The sequence below is a fragment of the Malurus melanocephalus genome, unplaced genomic scaffold, assembly GCF_030028575.1.
Source record: "Malurus melanocephalus ecotype Western Australia unplaced genomic scaffold, MMel_1.1 scaffold_381, whole genome shotgun sequence".
NCBI lineage: Eukaryota > Metazoa > Chordata > Aves > Passeriformes > Maluridae > Malurus > Malurus melanocephalus.
In genome coordinates, this window is record NW_026623613.1 from 655,848 (window position 1) to 674,558 (window position 18,711).

General features: G+C 52.1%; 2 protein-coding genes across 6 annotated transcripts in view; one reads left to right on the plus strand and one right to left on the minus strand.

Annotated features, from left to right (window-relative positions):
* Window positions 1-7,102, plus strand: part of UNC13D (unc-13 homolog D) — a 16,792-nt gene extending 9,690 nt beyond the window's left edge. The window contains 17 exon segments of the mRNA XM_057378980.1: window positions 56-131; window positions 218-315; window positions 580-631; window positions 886-1,016; window positions 1,440-1,560; window positions 2,082-2,222; window positions 2,663-2,761; window positions 3,474-3,680; window positions 3,835-3,903; window positions 4,211-4,290; window positions 4,517-4,622; window positions 4,694-4,765; window positions 4,887-4,970; window positions 5,251-5,371; window positions 5,905-6,028; window positions 6,272-6,477; window positions 6,568-7,102. Coding sequence (XP_057234963.1) covers window positions 56-131; window positions 218-315; window positions 580-631; window positions 886-1,016; window positions 1,440-1,560; window positions 2,082-2,222; window positions 2,663-2,761; window positions 3,474-3,680; window positions 3,835-3,903; window positions 4,211-4,290; window positions 4,517-4,622; window positions 4,694-4,765; window positions 4,887-4,970; window positions 5,251-5,371; window positions 5,905-6,028; window positions 6,272-6,477; window positions 6,568-6,671 — 1,891 coding nt within the window. The 3' untranslated portion in view covers window positions 6,672-7,102.
* A 1,923-nt stretch (window positions 7,103-9,025) lies between these two features.
* Window positions 9,026-18,711, minus strand: part of UNK (unk zinc finger) — a 45,100-nt gene continuing 35,414 nt past the window's right edge. For 2 of the 5 annotated variants that reach the window (XM_057378974.1, XM_057378975.1), the window contains 4 exons: window positions 17,355-17,543; window positions 14,379-14,560; window positions 13,587-13,844; window positions 9,027-13,317 (listed from right to left, as the gene is read on the minus strand). In XM_057378974.1, coding sequence (XP_057234957.1) covers window positions 13,162-13,317; window positions 13,587-13,844; window positions 14,379-14,560; window positions 17,355-17,543 — 785 coding nt within the window. In that variant the 3' untranslated portion in view covers window positions 9,027-13,161. Of the gene's footprint in view, window positions 13,318-13,586; window positions 13,845-14,378; window positions 14,561-17,354; window positions 17,544-18,711 lie in introns of all 5 variants that reach the window. The other 3 variants (XM_057378976.1, XM_057378978.1, XM_057378979.1) reach the window with 3 other exon arrangements.

An 18,711-nucleotide genomic window follows, 5' to 3' on the forward strand; every position in this document is an offset into this window, starting at 1 on the left:
GGCTGCAGGGTGTGACAGAGCTGGCTTTGTCCCTCCTGCATGCCTGCCATCCCAGCAGGGCTCCTCTCTTGCAGTCGGGCACCTCGGAGTGGTTCCACATGCAGAAGCAGCACCTCAAGCCCATGGTGAAGGTCAGTGCCCGTCTCTGTCCCCCTGATGCCATGAAGTCACCTCAGAATGTCTGAGCATCCAAAAGGGGCTGTTCCTTCCCTTGCAGAGCATGGAGGAGAACAGCAAAGCCTTGTCCAAGCTCCTSCTGGAGGTGATAGAAGATCTCAAGCAGTGCCAGAGGATCTGGAATAAATTGTTCAGCACGTAGGTTTCAGGGCTTGGTCTCATCCTCATCCACCCACCCTGGGGTCAGGAGGGACAGGGCATTTTGGTGTCTCCACAGGGTGGGTCTGTGGTCCCATCCCTGCCCCTTGGAGCTGGACAGTCCTGACCCTCAGGTCGAGGACCTGGCCTGGCAGGGTTTGCTGGGCTGGCTTTGCTGGGCTGGCTTTGCTGGGCTGGCTTTGCTGGGCTGGCTTTGCTGGGCTGGGCTTGGCCGGTTCCTAACTCCGCGTTTCTCTCGTGCAGCACCTTGAGGTTGAATATCTTCTCCATCGCCTACCTGGAGCTGGAGAGCCTGGTGAGCAAGTCTGGGGTGCTCTGCCCTTGAGGGACTAAAGCTCTAAAGCCAGGCTGAGGTTTTTGGTTGCCCTTCAGGTGGCAATTGCTTGGCAAGGGAAGGGAACCTCCCCATCYCTCCCTGTGACCCCACAGAGTGACTGTGGTGACTATTTGACCCAAAAAATCTCCTGAAATCCCCTGAGCTGACCCTCACTCCAGAAGGAGCCCTCCTGGCTGGACCTCACCGTGTACCCCATCTTTGCTCCCGCCCAGGTCGCCGAGCACGTCCAGGAGCAGCTGCACAAGGTGGACAGCAGCATGTCCAGACCCATGGCCGAGAGCCTCTTCGACCTGTACAGGAAACTGCAGCAGCTCCATGGCATGAAGGATTCGCTGCCCAGGAGGTGCCAGTCCTGAGAGGGGACAGTGCCCAGGGAGGGATGGAGCAACTCATGGAGAGTGTCTCCAGATCCTCCCCATCCCCTGCATCACCCATGGCACACGGGGCACGGCGGGCTGCTGCTGTCTGGAGTGACAAAAAACATTGTTGGGRTCACTGGGGGCAGCACCAGAGGGGTTTGGGGATGGTGTTGGGGTGGGGTTGGTGTGGGGGCAGGAGGGGCCATGTGGGAGCAGGAGGGGAGATTTGGGAGCAGGAGGGGAGATGTGGGAGCAGGAGGGGCCATGTGGGATCAGAGGGGTCCATGTGGGAGCAGAGCAGGAGCAGTGATGTGGGATCAGAGGGGTCCATGTGGGAGCAGAGCAGGAGCAGTGACAGCCCCGTGCCTCTGTGGTGCCGTTGGCCAAGCCGGTGCCTTCACCCCCAGGGAGGGCCCTCTGGCCCTGAGCGATTTCCACCAGTGGTTCGAGGAAGCCCTGCCCCTGTGGCTRCAGAAAGCCTACACCACCACGCTGGAGAGGGCTCAGAGAGCYGTGCAGATGGACCAGGTAATGCAGGGAGGAGAAATCTCCCTCYTCCCTTTGGGGACACCCCAGCTGTCCCCCACGCCTCGCTGCTGTGCCTGGCTCAGGATCASCACAGGGTGCCCTGGTGACCAGGAGCAGGCTGTTCCTCTCCAAAATCATAACAAAGGATGTGATCCCCACAGCCAGCTGATCCCACACCACATCCCTGTCCCTTCCCTCACTGCTCCCTGGCAGCCCATGGGAGCTGAGGGCCCTACATTTGGGCCATGCTGTGAGAACCCCCTTTGAGGAGGGGAGGGAAGGCAGCCATGGGGYCACRGGCTCCTCTCCCTGCTCTCCAGTGGGGTCCAGCAGTGCTGGTTGGGGTGCAGAGGGAGCTCATACTGCTCCATCCACCCTCCTGCACTCTCCAAAGTGGCTCTGAGATGGCGTTGGACTACAAGGAGCTGATGATGGGCCAGAGAGCCCCAAAGCAGAGGAGCAGCTCTGCTCCCAGGGATGGCATCTCTGTACAAGCTGCGTTTGCCTTCTGTGCCCCACAGCTGAAACCCTACGGGTACCACAAGCACAGCACGTCCACCGTTGACCTGTCCACCTGCTACGCCCAGATCGTGACCACCTGGCAGCAGCTCAGCTGGCCAGACCCTGAGAAAGCCTTCATGATCATGGTCAATCTCCTGGAGGTTTGTGCACCTGGGCAGCAGCACCTGGAATTTCCTCTTCCTGCTCGTGGAGACACGTCTCCGTGAAGGAGATGCAGTGATGTGGTTCCTTGGACCAATCTCCATGAAGGAGATGCACTGATGTGGTTCCTTGGACCAATCTCCATGAAGGAGATGCAGTGATGTGGTTCCTTGGACCAATCTCCATGAAGGAGATGCAGTGATGTGGTTCCTTGGACCAATCTCCGTGAAGGAGATGCAGTGATGGGGTTCCTTGGACCAATCTCCATGAAGGAGATGCAGTGATGGGGTTCCTTGGACCAATCTCCGTGAAGGAGATGCAGTGATGTGGTTCTTTGGACCAATCTCTGTGAAGGAGATGCACTGATGTGGTTCCTTGGATCCCTGGTGGTCTCCAGGTTTCGTGGTTCAGCCCTGCTGGTTTCCCCTCTGTCCTGCAGGACATGTGCAAGATCTCCCTGATGTACTGCAGGCTCATCAAGGGCAGGGCTGAGGCGCTGTCRCTGAGCGAGCAGGACGAGGGCGAGGCGGCCAACAAGGTTGGTGCAGGAGCCTGTCCTGGCTGCTCCAGGAAAGAAAGGCAGGATTTGGCTGTGGTTTCTGGGCAAACGGGGAGAGGCTGAGCTGTGGAGAGAGCCCAATTGGGGTTGGATTGGGGTCAGCTGGCCCCAACAGCCAGGAGGGAAATGGTGTGAGCAGGGGGAGAGTCATGGGGATGGGGACACGGGTGAGGATGAGAACGGGAGTGGAGGTGGGATTGGGATGATGGGGAGAGTGATGGCAATGGGATTGGGATGGGAATGGGATTGGGGATGGGGATGGAGATTGATGGGGATAGTGATGGCAATGGGATTGGGTTGGGATTGGAGATGAGATTGGGGATGGGATTGGGGATGGGGATGGGGATGGGGATGGGATTGGGGATGGGGATGGAGATGATGGAGACAGTGATGAAATGGGATTGGGAATGGGGATGGGAATGGGGATGATAATGGAAATAGTGATCACAATGGGATAGGAATGATGATGGGGATAGTGATGGGGATGGGATCAGGGATGGGGATATGGGATAAGAATAGGGATAGAGATGATGAGGATAGTGATGAAGGTGGGATTAGGAATGGGGATGGGGATGGAGATGGGATTGGGATAGAGATGGTGATAGAGATAGTGATCACAATGGGATTGGGAATTGGGATGTGGGATGCTCCAGGGTTGTGGGACACCCTAAAGCAGACCCACCTCCCCCAGCTGTGCATCGTGGTGAACAACATCGAGCAGCTGCGGCTGCAGATGCTGAAGCTGCCGTCACAGCTGGACTGGGCACAGCTGGAGCAGCGCACGAGGGGYGTCATCGACCCACAGCAGATCCAGAACACTCTGCACCACCAGCTGGACAGCACCCTGGCCTGCCTGGACCAYGAGGTCCGGGACGTGGTGCAAGCCCTGGCCACCAAGGTGACCACCTGCCACTGCCCCCCCTTGTCCCTCCCCTGGCTCAGAGCAGTTCCACCCTGAAGCCCCTGAGGCTCCTGGGTTGGGGACAAGGTGGGGCTGGCATGGGGAGGCTGGAGCAGAAGGCCAAGTGTCCTCCTGTATTTCTGCCTGGCAGCTGGAAAAGGGCATTGCCAGGCACATCCAGGAGCTCTCCTCCTCCAGTGACACCCAGAAGCCTGAGGATGTGAGTACCTGGTCCAGCCCCCCTCCCCGGACCATCTCTTGGGCAGCCATGGATAGCCTTTGCCTGCTTGGTGGAGGCCCCTGCCCCCTCCATCACCACTCCCTGCCCATGCCTGGGGCACAGGACACCCCAGAGATGGGGCCCAGAGCTCCCCATACTTCACCTGATGCTCGTGTCAGCAGCAGGACTGGGGCAGGCACAGCCTGCCCGTGTTCTGTGGGAACGGGCCCCTCTGGGATCCTCCCTGCCCACTGTGCCCTGCTGGGATCCCCCCACCTTCCACAATGCCCCTCTGCTCTCTCTGCAGTCCATCATCCCTCTCATGAAGTTCCTGGAGTCGGAGCTGCAGTACCTCAACGAGCACCTGGTCCAGGAGAACTTCAAAAGGTGAAGGGTTTTGGGGCTCTGGGGACGCCCCGTGGCAGAGGCCACCGGTGTCACCATCCCTGGGGCAGGAACATCCCCTCAGCTCCGAGGGGTTGGGGCTGGCAGGATGAGCCACTGGGGCTTTGCAGAGCCACTGGGGCTTTGCAGAGCCCTTGAGCTGAGATCACCCCCAGCCCAGCCCAGCCCAGCCCGGGTCCTGCTCTCAGCTCCTCGCTCTGCCCCGCAGCCTCCTCGCCCTCCTGTGGCACCACACCCTGTCCGTGCTCTCGGCGGCGTCAGGGCCGCAGGTGCCCTCAGCTCAGCACTGCCAGAGGCTCTTCTGTGCCCTGAAGGTACCGAGGGGCAGCAGGGACCCTGGCAGGGACGGGGTTTGGCTGGTGGCTCACACTGTCCTTGTCCCCAGAGCCTGGAGCTGTGCTTCCACGCCGAGGGCTGCGGGCTGCCGCTGGAGACCCTGCACAGCGCAGATTTTCGGGTACGGGGACGGGCATGGGGGGTCCCCACAGGGGCCTTGGGGACAAAGGGATGCCAGGGGGGACATCCCGGGGCTGGTGACCTGTCCGAGTGCTTGACCATCCCCTGTCACCCTGTCACAGACGCTGGAGACCCACCTGGCCCTCTGCTCCGCCAGCAGCCACAAACTCATCCAGAAATACTTCAGCAACAGGATCCAGCAGCAGGTGGGAGTCCAGAGGGTGCTCCCAGCCCCTTTCCACATCCCACCCCTGCTCACAGGCCCTGCCTGTGGAAATGGRGAATTTCCCCACCACCCTCCCGGTCCTGGGGCTGCTGGGGTGGGTTTTATCTCAGCGTTGAGCTGAAGGGGCTCAATGCATCCCAGAGGATTCCAGCACCCACCGGGTGCCCCAAAATTCCTGCTCAGCCTCTGCCAGACCCTGTGCATCCCCTCCATGAGGGGGATTAAGGACAGCACCCTTATCCTTGTCCCTCCCTGCCCAGCTGGACACCAGCTCAGAGAAGTACGGGGCCGTGACCATCAAAGCCCTGTACCAGCCTTCGGAGCAGAAACTCCGCGTGGAAGTGCTCAACGCCACCAACCTCATCCCGCTGGACTCCAACGGTGGGTGAGGGTGGGCAGGGGAGCCCCAGGACACCCCCGGGAGCCCCAGAACCCCCTGTCCTTGGTCCCCAGTTAGGACATTGGCCCCAGTCAGGAGAGATGCTGGCAATAACAGGATTCTCAGTTTGATTTTGCATTCGAGGAGATGGATTTGGGGAGAAGTGGGGTCATTGCGCTGGTGCAGGGGGATGTGCAGGCAGGAGCAGGCAGGACGCWGTGCCCACATCCCACAGGGCAGGCGGCTCTTCTCCATCGAGCGAAGCAGTGGCAGATATAAAAACGCGAGCAGGGACCTTTTTGCRGTCCGGCTGTCGTTCGGGGAGCTCTCCAGGAGAGGTCACTCCTCCTGCAGCCACCCGTGGCCGATCGTGTGCGGGCAGAGTTAGGGATGGTCCCGCACCCTCCCGGAGCCTGGGCTGGGCTGGGGGCTGTGCTGAGGCTGCCCTGACCCCTCGCAGCCCCCGCAGTGTGTCCGAGCCCCCCCGGCTGGGTTCATCCCAGGGGAAAGGGGGCTGATGTCTGCACCCCTCCAGGCTCCAGCGACCCCTTTGTCCAGCTGACCCTGGAGCCCCGGCACGAGTTCCCCGAGGTGGTGGCCAGGACCACSCAGTGCAAGAAGAACGAGCTGCACCCCCTCTTCGACGAAGCCTTCGATTTGTGCGTAGGGACTGACACCCCCAGACCCTGCAGCCATGGAACTGGGTGCTGTGCTGGGATGTCACCCCCTGCACCCCAGAGGGGTCCCCCAAACTGCTGGAGGGTGCGGGGCGGCGCTGGGATCCCGTGCTTTGCGGGGTTGGGGTCCGTGCAGGGCGGTGCCTTCCCATGGAGCACGGAGGGCTCAGTTTCGGGACGGAGGGGGTGGGATGTGCTGATGCCCAACCTCCCGTCCCCCTGCAGCTTGATCCCCCCCGAGAAATGCCGGCAGGAGGGGGCCTGCCTGCTGCTGACCGTGTTCGACTACGACATGCTGGGGGCAAACGACCTGGAGGGCGAAGCTTTCTTCCCCCTGTGCCACCTGCCCGGCCTGGACAGCCAGGAGGACGAGACTGACATGGCACGRGTGCCCCAGACCCGGCTGCCCCTGACCCACCCCAAACCCACGGGTAGGTGGTGACACGGCTGATCCGAGCCCCTGCAGGGTGGGGAGGGGGCTGGGGGACATTTCCCACCATCCCCGCCCTCTGCTCCGRCAGATGAGATCCTGCAGCTGCTCGAGTCCAGGAAAAGGGACAGAGAGGCTCAGGCCTTCGTGAAGCTCCGCAAGCARCGAGCCAAGCAGTCCAAGGAGACAGAGTGAGGGGAGGAGCAGAAGAGGGTCCTGAAAGGAGGGGTCCGGCCAGTGGGACCTCAGGATTTCTGTGGTGTCGGAGCCAGAACCATCCACAGGGATTGGGGACACAGAGGGGTCCCTGTGCCCGCCCCACGTCACCCCCAGCACCCATCTCAGCCCCACCTTCGGGCAGCAGTGCTCCTGTGAGCTGGGGAGGGTGGGCAGATGGATTTGAGGGGGTTTCTTTGCCTGCCTGGACTGGTAACACTACACGAGGGATGGGAAAGTGTGGCTGTCCCTGTCTGTCCCTCTGGAGTTTGTCACTGCCAGTGCTGCATCTCCTGGCCGTGTCCCCAACCCTCCTGTGTGCCACGTGACCGATTCAGGCTGGGGACAGCCATGGCCAAACTTGCCTTCATTWTATTTTTGAAAAATATTTTAATTCTTTTCTCCCCTCATTTTCTTGTGGATAAGCCTCTTATTTTAAATGAAAAGCCACAAAGCTGATGCTTGGGTTGAGTCTGTGCTTTGGGGCAGTGGCCCTGTGCTGGGAGCAGCAGCATAGTGGGGTGGGACAAGGCATTTGAGGTCTGGTGAGAGCTGCTGAATTTCTTTTTTTAAAACATCCATAGCTCTTGTGCCTGGTTTTGTAATTTATTTGACCTGCTGGAAGTCTGGGCACCAATTAAGAGCATCACAGCCCTGGCAGCCAAACCAGGAGGCATTTTGGGGTGCAGGTCCCTGGTGCCACCCCAGCCTGTGCCAGGGACCTGAGTCCCTTGGAAGTGGTGGGAGGCTCTGCAGGGTGCATCTATGTGGGGTCACAGCAAAAATGCCTGGCAGGGCAGGTGGTTTTAACAATTTGGGGTTTTCTGGAGCTCGTTTTTGCTGCAATTAGTACTGATTATACACCTGCATCTCTCTCTTCCCCCCACCCTGCATGGGGGTGGCTGTGTCTGAGCTGCAGCAGGTCCCTGGGAGCTGCCAGGAGCAGGGAATTAAAAGCATCCCCCTCCCGGGGGCCGGAGCACCAGCTGCTGCCTCGGTGGGCAGAGCAGCACTGGGTCAGCTCAGGTCAGAGCCTGGATGCGGGGGTGGAAAAAGAAAAAAGCTCCTTTGGTATCTGTGTGCCAGAGCCCACAGCAGGAGGGATTAAGGCGCTGCCGGCTCCCAAGGAAGCCATTTGCTGGCTTAGGTTTCAGTGCAGAGGGATAATATTCCAGAGCTGGCTCTGGGATTGTGGGGATGCGSTCCCGGGGCTCATTTCAGTGCCCTGTGCCCGCACCCCACAGCTCACCAGGAGCTGGCACCTGCTGGCAGCCACCTCACACTTTGTCACGAGAKTCCCTACACGAGGCTGGGGGTTTGAATGTGCTCTCAGCTCATTTTTTAGCTGTTTGTTCAAAAATCACTGAGCTGGCCCAGCCAGGTGTRTCCCAGGGTGCAGGTGGCATGGCCTGACCTCTCTTTCGAGGTTGTTTGCACTGTTTTTATTCAAAGTGTTTGAGCTTCGTTTTTGCTCAGCTCCTGGCAGTTGTGTGGGTCTTGTGCCACCCTAAAAGAAATCTCATCTTTTATAGGAAAGGACTAATAAACCTTAATCAAACAATGCATAATTAACCCCATGAGAGCCCAAACATTAAAAAATAAAGCTTGAAGCACACAAAACGAGCTCCTAGAAAATACAAGACGGATGAAAAAAAAAGAAATCCCCATCATCCTCCTCATGCTGGTGCAGAGCCCAGCACAGGCACATTGCTGGAACAGGAGAGGGAAGGGCTGGCACTTCAATCTACTGATTTCATTGTGTTACCAATAATTTGCAATACGAATGGGCCCATTCTGATTATTGCTGTGATTGGATTAATTGGGTTGATRCACCTTTGAAGCATTAATTGGACCAAAATGAACAGGTAATTCTTGGATCCATAGGCCAGGTGTGTTCCTTTGGGTGCCAACACACAAATCACTGTTTGTGAGCTGGCACAGCTCACCTCTGCCCAGCCTGGCTCTTCCAGGACATAAATCCATGTCCAGACCAAGAATCTGGGTGAGAAATTTTTGGTTTTGAAACTTCCAAAAGGATCTCTCTGCCCCACCTTAACCACACCGCATTGATGTTCCCCCTCTTCCACCACACCTCCATCAGAAAAGTGAATTTCAATAATCCCCAAAAAGGGAGGGGAGCTCAGGGAGGAATTATTCTTAGTTGTGTGAAAGGGAAAAAGGCAAAATTGGCCATCAATCTGTTGTTTTGAGGGCTCCACAGCCCAGATTTCTCCACCCTCCCCAGCCCCAGAGCAGGGCCCGGGGCTGCACATCCACCAGGGCACGCACGCGCGCACACACACGCACACACCGCTTCRGTTTGTATTTTTTTTTCTTAGCAAAAAAATAAAAATTTATTGTCCTCTAAAAAAAAAAAAAATCCATCCTGCCCTTGGAAACTGTGACACAGATTGAGTTCTTTCCAGCCCCACATGCAAATTCACTCTGCCAAGAAAAGAGTCTAAACCAGGTTTCCGACAGCCAAAACACATATTTACAGAGTACGAGAGAACGACAGCTGAAATCACAGTTCTATACATGGAATCAACAACACGTTTTACACCACTGATCACCATTCTGCCAACTTCTACACGGACTAGGGGCGCCTCTGCCCAGTGCCCTTCCTCCTGGGGAAAGCAGGGAAGGGACTGGGCAAGAATTGCCACCAGAAATACTGCAGTGTGTATTATTATTATTTTTTTTAAAACGTATACTGTATTTATTTCGTTTTAACATTGGAAGCTACGGAGTGGGGAAGCCCCAGAAATCTCTCCGATGCAGTCACTACTTTGCAGGAATACTTCACCTTTAAAATACTRTGTTTTACATCAGTAACATCTATTTTGCTGTTGGCCATCACTCCAAGGATTATTAGAACTCTGGAGGAAAACACTGGTAATATTCTTMCTTCTCAGATAGGGGGGAAGGAGGAAGAGAGGAGGTTTGGAGGCTGGTGGAACAGCAATGGATGACTGAGTCCATTCAGCGTTASGGGCTTCCTCCCAGGGTAAGGAATTCTCTTCATTGTCTCAGCTGCACAAGCCTTGCAMGTGGCTCAGGTTCAGCTTCAGAGATGTACAAAAGTGTAAAACCCTTCRGCAGGGGATCGGCTGCAGCGACCCCCCAGGGGTGGGATCTGCTTAAGGAAATGTGCTCCAGCTCCAGACCTCTCCTGGGTCATGGCTACGGCCCCTGAGGCTGAGCTGAGCTCAATGTGGTCCTGTTAGCCCAAAAATGCTCAAATCCTTCAGCTCCTGGCTCTCACCTACAGCTCTGGCCCTGYTTGGTGCTCTCATCTACCCAAGGTAGTGTTGTCCCAAGCCATGTGCTTCGAGGTTGGTTTTCCATGATAATGTCTGAGTTTATTGACCTTTAGGATGCTGTGGTTTCACAACACCACAACCACATCTCCCTTTCCTCAGCTCTCAGCTCAGAAGTGCCCGACCTGCCCAATTCATCATGAGGTCAGCACTTCTGAAGCTCCCAAAAATTCGGGGAGGAAAATGTCATTATCCACTAAGGAGTCTGAGTGARGAGGCAGCACCCAGACAGGGACTGCGCCCCGAGGAGCCTCGTGGACCCCAACTTCATTTTGAAGCCCCCTCAGCTCTGCTGTGTTACTGTGGGTCCTGTAAAGGGAGTTCCTGCTTCAGAAGGAAGCCTGACAGTACGTGACAGGGGCTGCACTTCTTAGCACCAGGTTTATTTCAGCTCTTTTTACACCATACAAAAGCTGATCGCAGACTCTTAAGCCTCAGCTGCAGTGCTGTGATTTCTGTTTGTCCTTCCTGCCCAGAGCAGACAGCAACAACTGCTGGAGTGGGTCAGGAACACTGCTCCTTCCCCCTGCTCCCACCTCATTTGGTTCAGAAATTGTCATTAATTGTCAATGGCCCCCAGAACATTCACAAAATACGCAAAGATGAAGTTCTCTTTTCCATCTGATGCTTAAGAAAATAAATTCACATTTCAGATATTCCTTTCCTTTTTTYTTTTTTTAAAGCAGCAAACAAATTGATAGAAACCTAAATTTAGGAAGTGTTTCTTCAAGAACCAGAGGAAAGTGAGAAAAGTCTATATGCTTGTGCAAAGAGAGTGCTGAGAGAGGGTGGAGTGGGGGCAAGGGAAGGGTTTAGTGCTAATTCCTTCAGGCTGCTCTGCCATGAGTGCAGTGTGGCAATGGAAAGTTAAAATTTAAGGGCCACAAACAGGYGAAATTTTGAATTCTTTGGTCCTTCAGTGTAAGTTTTAAAACAGAGAAACTGTTTTACTCAAAAGGGAAAAACATATTTTCTCTGGCCTAGAATTTTGTCTTGTACCCCACGGAAATTGGGGGCAAACAGCTCTTCCCTCTCAACCGCCCCAAAATCCTGCATCACCCCGTGACTGGGATTCCCATGGAGACAGCCCAGGCTGCCCTCAGGRGATGAGTTCCACGGGGAGGGATTCCCCCTTGGAATCACAGAGCTGGTGCCAGACAGATCTGGAAAAAGAGGGTTGGCAAAAGGCAGCATCACCCCTGAGCAGCCCCCRGGGAGGCAGAGGAGCAGAGGAACCCCCACGCTCATAAAAAGTGTTACAAACCATAGCCAAAAACGGGCTGATCAGCTCTGCTGCTTATAAATATTAAAGACCTGATTCAAGAGTTTATTTCCTATGATTTAAGTTAGTTACAAAAAAAAAAAAAAACCTTTTAGTAAATTTTTTTATCTTAATTGGGCTTTTTCCTCCTCCTMCCCCCCACTTTTAAAGTTTTTTTAAATTTTTTTATTTTTCCTAGAAAAAAGAGAAATGTTCACGTATTTTAATAAAAGGTCTTTCCTTAAGATCAGACCAAGGCAGATGTGCTGCCCCATGGCACAGACATTCAAAGGCTATAACCAAACAACATAGCCACAATAGTCACTCAACAGTGTCTCTCCATTAAAAAAAATTAAAAAACCTGATGCTAGTTACAATAAAATACACATGGAAAAAAAGCATTTTTACCAAAAAACCCAAAAACAAGTTAATGGGAGAACATAAAAAAGAACTACACAGAGCTGCACTTAAGAGATCATCTGGGAATGCATATTAACCCCTTCCATGGAGAGGAAAGGTGGAATTATGGAAGCAAACCTAATTATGTGTTTGTATTAAATATGAAGCTTTCTGAGAGGCTCTGGTAAAAATTCAGTTTTCCTACAATAGTGGGCTGCTGGAGGTTCCAGTGCTTTTCCAGGTCAGGGAGGGGCGGCACAGGAGCATCCCCGTGCAAAATAAAAATGTTTAGTCAACTGAGTGGCCTTTTGGTTGAGATCCCAGCAGGTTACTGCAATCCACCTGATGTAAAAATCCAATGGACACGCTGGTAAGGAAAGTCACAGGAAAGCTCAGCTGCTGGGCAGCTCTGAGCAGGTGGCATTTCTCTGTCCTGCTGGACTGTTTCTGTCAGCACACATCTCCAGCACRATGGTTTCTGGAGCCAGCAATCCACAAAACACCCTTGAGCTGCTGACACAGGCAACAAAAATGTCCTCAGCCTACCTGGAATGTTTCATGCACTTCAGCAGTGATACAAATCAGGTCCTCGTGGCTAAAACAAAATTAATCTGGTCTGAAACAGTAAAAAGTCTCTAGGCAGCCACCAGACAATGGGGTGCCTGGAGAGAACTAACCTCTGCATCCAAATTTTCTTCATAAAGGGCTTTGGCTCACCCAAGGGCAATACTTCTAAGGCTGCTCAGACCTGGAACATGTTGGCTGCATCAGCAGTGAACATTGGTCACTGAATTTTGGGGCTTGGCTTGCTCTAGGTCCAATATAAATTTTTTTTTCCCTCTTTTCTTCTTTTCATACAAATATACAAAGAGTGTACAAAAATTTAAAAAGTGAACTTTGCTGATTAAATGACAGCCAAAGTTCCTGCACATTCAGAGATGGGCAGTGTGAGGCCCTCCAGGCAGGAGCCTGGCAGAGCTCCCATCAGGGAGGACRGCTTTAACCAAGCTGGGTCAGTGAAAGAGCAGGGGGACCGAAGGCATGAGCATTTCAATCCTCCCTGTGATCTCAACTCTTCCTCTGGAAAGCACGTGGAAGCCCCTCTTGCCCACTCTAAGTCCTTCTGGAAATAGTCAAAAATTTGTTATCACCTAAATAGAAAAGAGGAGAAACACAGACTCTTTGCAAATGGCCCTTTGATCTGTATTAAAAACAGCTCTCAAAGTTCATCAAGAGTTAGAATTAGTGGGGCACGGGTGAGGGGCAGTTTAGATACGGGATGTAAAATATTAAAAAGTGCTCTGCAACTAATTTTTTGTTTTTTTTCATGCGTGCATGCGCGTGTGTGTGCGCACGTCCCTACGCGCGCACAGCCACGCCCATCCACGCACATATATACATATATATATATACACATACATATATATGTACGTATGTATAAAGTTAAAAAGTTCTCTAGGATATGATCGGAACGAGCGTCCTCGGAAGGTCACGACTGCAGGGAGTGGGGCCTGTTGGGGTGGCAGATGGGGCACTCGCCCTCCTCGGCGCACGTCTCGCACAGCACCGCGTGTTGGCACGGTAACACCACCCGGTTCTCCTCCTGACACTTAAGGCATTTCACTGACTGCATCTGAAATACCGCCTGCAAGAGAGGGGGACAGGGCACAGCGTCAGTGGGGAAGGGCAGGGGGCACCTGCAGCTCTCCAGCCCTGAAGCAAAAGCAAAGYGGCATGGCACGGTGCCTTTTGGGAGCTTTAGGATCAACAGAGCAGCTTTGATTGATTTAAACTCTKTGCTTTAGGCACAAAGAAGATGGAGTTATCTTCCTGTGAGGCAGCTAGAGCTCACTTTGGGTAATCTACCTGGAAGTGAGAGGGCAGAGCCCTGCCCTGCCAGGCCCTGGCACTCACCTTGTCCACTTTCTCCAGGTTTGCCCGCAGCTGTTTCTGCAGGGTGTAGAGCGAYGAGAGCGAGAGCGTCTCCAGGTCAGAGAAGGAGCGCAGGAACTGCGGGTCCTGGCCGGTGTGGATCCTCTCCAGCTCCTCCTGCAGTTTCTTCACTTGCAGCTCCAAGGCTTCCCTCTGCTCCCGAGCCAGTTCACATTCCATGTTAGCTGTGTTGGCGCGATCATTTGCTTCCTCTGCCTCCTTTTTCCAAGCATCACAAGCCTGCAAGGTCCAACAAAGAGGGTAAAAGAAGCAGCCTGAAAACTTGGTCTGTTCTCCAAAGAGAAACCCAGGCAGAACTATCAATTTCCATCCACTCCTCACACCAATACTGTCCAATCTGCCCTGTTCCCAAACCCTGAAACACATCTGGAGCCTTGCTTCAAGGCATTGCTCATTCCAGATAATCCCATCTGGTTGGGCTGTGGTTCTACACATCTGGCTCACACCGTTCAGGGGATGAACTCTGTGTAGTGACAAATTGTCATGGATCAAAGGCAGCTGGCAGGTCTGGGAGACTGTCAAACACTTCAGGGCATCTGCTCTGACACCTGGCCTTGCACTTCCAGCACCTGAACACACCAGGCCCAGCTATTTGGTGATTTCCAAAGGAGAGGAAAGAATGAAAATGCTGAGAATCTGTAAAACCTATGGCTCTGCCTGTCACCTCCATATCCAGAAAGCACCTGTTGAAAGGCTGACACCCCCTACTCCTTTACACTCCCTAATCCCTGATCCCAGGATTTACCCAAGTACCTGCTTGGCTTGTTTCCAAGACTCTTCCCACTGCTTTATTGTGCCGTTGGCTTCATCCAGTTCTTGTCGTAGCCGTGCCAGCTCCGCAGCACCTGGACCTGACAGAAATGCAGGTGAGGTACTGGGCGAAAAACTCCCCGAAGCAAAGTGTTCCCATATGCTGCTGTTCATCCCATTTAAACCTGTTTCACAGGGAAATAGAGAGGGTTATGTCACAGGTGCTGGCAATTTCCCCACTTCCTCCCTACCCCTGCGAAMTCCAGGATTCAAAAATGTGTAAATAGGATAAAAAAGTCATCTTAAGAATCAGTTTCATCCCCAGGACCCTGGAGTCCATTATAGAGGGACCTTACAGGGAAATTTCACACCATTAGGCCTCATTTTTTGTGATGCAGGGAGGGCCCATGACACTGAGTGGAGGCAACTCTTRACTCAGGCTGTTTTTAGAAGCATCACTCTTACAGCAGAGCTGACTATCAGCTCAAATCCCCCTTCTTTCAGGAGAACCCCTGAGCTGCTGCCAAATCCCCACTTTTCCATGCAGCACAGCCACCAGGGCAGGCTCACAGAGCCCAGGTGGTGCTTCCTCCCACACTACACCCTAAGAAACTTCTGCTTTTGTCTCCTCAGCGTGGGGCTTAGAAAAGGAGTCTCACTTCCCAACAGTGACACAAAAATGCTCCCAGTCATTGCTGTTTCCATACACAAGGAACAGAACTGGAAAATCCTGTTTATAAACAAGCAGAGACAATAGGATCTGTATCTGCTTCATCCTCTGCAGAGTTCTAGCACTGAGCTAGCAAGCAGCATCAGAGAAGACTAATTAGCCACTTCCCTATTTTAGCCTGTTCAAATAAACTCTCTTTTCAGGAAGAAATTCAAGGTTTAGGAGAAAAAGGAGTAGAGTATCAGTTGCAGACAAAACTGGCTATTTCTCCACAGAGTCCAATGTTTGTGCTCTTTCAATAACAAAAATACTTTCACTTAAAATATGTACMCACACTTTGCATTCAGGGGAAAATTGGTAGGAAAAGGTAATATTGAGATAGAGTGTGGACTCGTACAGTTTGATGTGGGAGTCATTTTCATGCAGTGGTGCTCACCACTGGCAGGGAACATTCCTAAATCGAGTCACAACTGATCATTCTGATCTCACAGCAGCTGAATTGTGCCTGCAAGTGAGCCCTGGAGTCAACAGCCTCTCACTGAGGTTTAACCCAGCACCACTGACTTCCCATTTAGCACCAGCCAAGGCACAAATAGTTACAAAATATACAGCTGAAAAATAGTAACTTGTCTTCACTAAGGGCTTAGGCACAYTAACAACTCATTCAGCAGAGCAGCAAGGGATCTTTGCTGGCTCAGGCCACTTACCACAGATCCATTTCAGCTGCTCTGAAGGGTGCTCAGTTGAAAGCAAGAAGTTTTAATGGAATCCCAACTCACATTTTGCTTTTTAAACTTCAGTTTTCTTGAATGGGAATCCAGCATTAAGCAGGATGCTGGCAAGCCACAAATTCTGCCACAGTGCTGACCAAGCTGATCTCAAAATTTAAGTCCCTCTTTCCACCTGCTGTTCCCATTTCATGTTGGAAGTATCAAGCCCCTTTGGCCAGGAATGTGCACATTTTGCACCTAGCACAGTGGAAACCAGCCCAGAACTATGTATTTTTAACTAAATTTCAATACAAATAAGTGATAACTACACACTTGACATGTTATGTGCATTCGCTAAGTTACAGGGAACAGGTGATTGCCAACTGCTAAGGAATTATTTAAATATCTTCTCAAAATCCCTGCAAAGGGTTTTGCTGTACTTATGGAAAACATTTTTTTTCTTATAAATAAATTATTTAAATACATTTGTGAATTTCCTGCAATTTTTTGTCTTTTTGTTTGTATAAATACACAGTCAAGATAAATATAACTCATTTCTTCTGAAACAGCAATTTTTCCTTTCCTTACAAAAACTGGGATGAACAGCCAGCCTCAACCTAATTAAGAGCAGAGATGGCCTCTGATGTCTCTTCTTACAGTAATTGTAAAAGCTGTTAAAGCCAAACAAGCAGCAATGGCAAGCATGGAAGCATGGGCTTGGGCTGTGCAAACAAGGGATGCAGTTACACAGATAAGTGCATGCAGAAATAGCTTACACAAGCATGTAATCATTTTATTAGGTTAAGCTGAATATTAAAGATTAAAGTGTATCTCAGATTTGAAGAGGCATTTATGTCTAGCATCAATAGGGAGAATTAATATTTACTGTTACTAACAGAAATGAGCAGAACTGGTGTCACTGTAGCCTGGAGGCCAAACAGTTTTATTTCTCAAGGTAATCCTGTGTTTTGATAACAGAATAGATTTGYCCCCTAAATCTCCTGGTCTTCCTGATATAGCTGAAGCTCCAAAGCAATTTCACTTCCTTCAGTCCCTCATACAGGACAGAGATCCTCAGGGAAGGGAAGGAGCAAAGGGTGCAAAACCAGAACACTGACTTTTTGGAAAATCCACACTGCAAAACTGGTGCAGAGTGTCAAACAGGAGAAAAAGTTCCAATGGCCCAGGCCTGTTCTAGAGCTCCCAGAAGCCACAAGCAGCCCCAAGGGAAAACTGCAATCCCTACCTAAACTGAGCCAAGCAGAGGACCCAGCTCTGAGTTTTATATGAAGTGAAATCTCAGCAAAGCRCTGCTGGCTTTGCTCTTTTCCCTGAAAAGCATCATCAGAGCAAGGCAATTAACCTATCTTCCCCTTTTTCCCAGCCTAGAAACATGGGAAGTAGAGGGAATTGCTGCCTTGTTCATGAGGTATTAGCTGACTTTTGGTAAAGCAGCTTCTAGTCCCACTGCTGTTCTCATGGGAAGAAGAGATACRTGGCAGCAGTGAAATAACACATTGAAATTAAAGCCAACTGAAAAGAAAATACTTACATGGCACAGACAGGCATGTACATGGGACACACACACTGTGCATTTACCTAATGATCCATGAGAAGCTGATGTCCCCAGGAACGTGTTTTCTGACTGGCTTAAGTGTCCCTGGGGCTGATGGAGGAAATGCGATGAGAGGCTGACCGGTGGAGAAGGAGAGGCGGAGTGAAAGGAGGCAGAGCTTCCAAGGGAGCCGGGGATATTTACAGGAGCAGAACTTTGCAGCAAACTCCCACCTGGACAAAGAACACACAGAGAGGATGGCTATGCATGACCATGAGGTGTGGGCACAGGCAGGAGTTCAGAGCAGAAGGTGTTAGGTTCCCTTTCTCCTCCCTGAGCCCCTTGGGATTCCCTACACTTCTCCTGAGCTTTCATTCAGCCTTTAAGAGGAGCACTGAAGCTGCCATCCCATGACCCATGTGGATTAAGACCCTCCACAATTCAAAGGATCACTCTTTCAGTGGCCAAAGCAACAAAGAAAAGGTTTTCTGAGCAGGGCTCGGTCCCTGTCAGCCTAGAGAGGATGAATTTGGTATCTGGTGAAATTGTCATGAAAAATCCACTTCTAAAACATGTGCCTCTGCCTTTACTACTTCCAAACAACCTGTAGTGAGACCACCCTGCTGGGTGAAGTCATGATCTCAACCACTAAAAAGCACTGACTAGCTGTAGTTACCCGTACCTGAGTGCCTGCATCTATCAGTAATAAAAAACTCCAAATAAACAAAAGCCTGACCACAAAAGACATCAATTTCCCTCACASCAGAGGTTGCTCTGCCTGCCACTCACAGATTTGGGGAGATGTCAGCCCTGCTCTCTCCTCATCTATCTCCCTTCTTAGAAGGTCACCAGGTGACACCCAGAGAGGGAGAAGGGGAGGATCCCTAAGACACTGCAGATGGGGAGCAGCAGCAGAAGCAGGGCTGGCAGCAGACAGGGACAGTAAAACCTCCAGCAGGCTCKAACTCTCAGCAGGGAAGTGGAAGCGATATTTTTTCCACAGGTCCCTTCCTAGCTCAACACAGCTCCAGGCAGTGCAGTTCCCTTGGAAACCTTCAGACAACCAGAGTTAGCTCCTGTTCAAGCAGCTGCTTCACACAGCAAGGGTAGCTAGAAACGACAACCACTTCCAAAAAAGGTCTGAGATGTTTCTTTTTCCCCTGGACACCCACGAGAGGCAGGCAGAAGAGGCCTTAGCCTACCTCCACGTATCAAAATGAGACAGACACTACAGGAACCAAATCAGCAGATCATGATGACACTCTGACAGATGGATGGCATTACCAGGTCAGTGAGTTTCCTGTTACAGCTAGGGAGAGTTTTCTGCTTAAGATGCAAATTGTTATACTTTGGCCTAATTTGAAATGCATCAGATGCCTTCTAGAGTCTACTTGCACACTC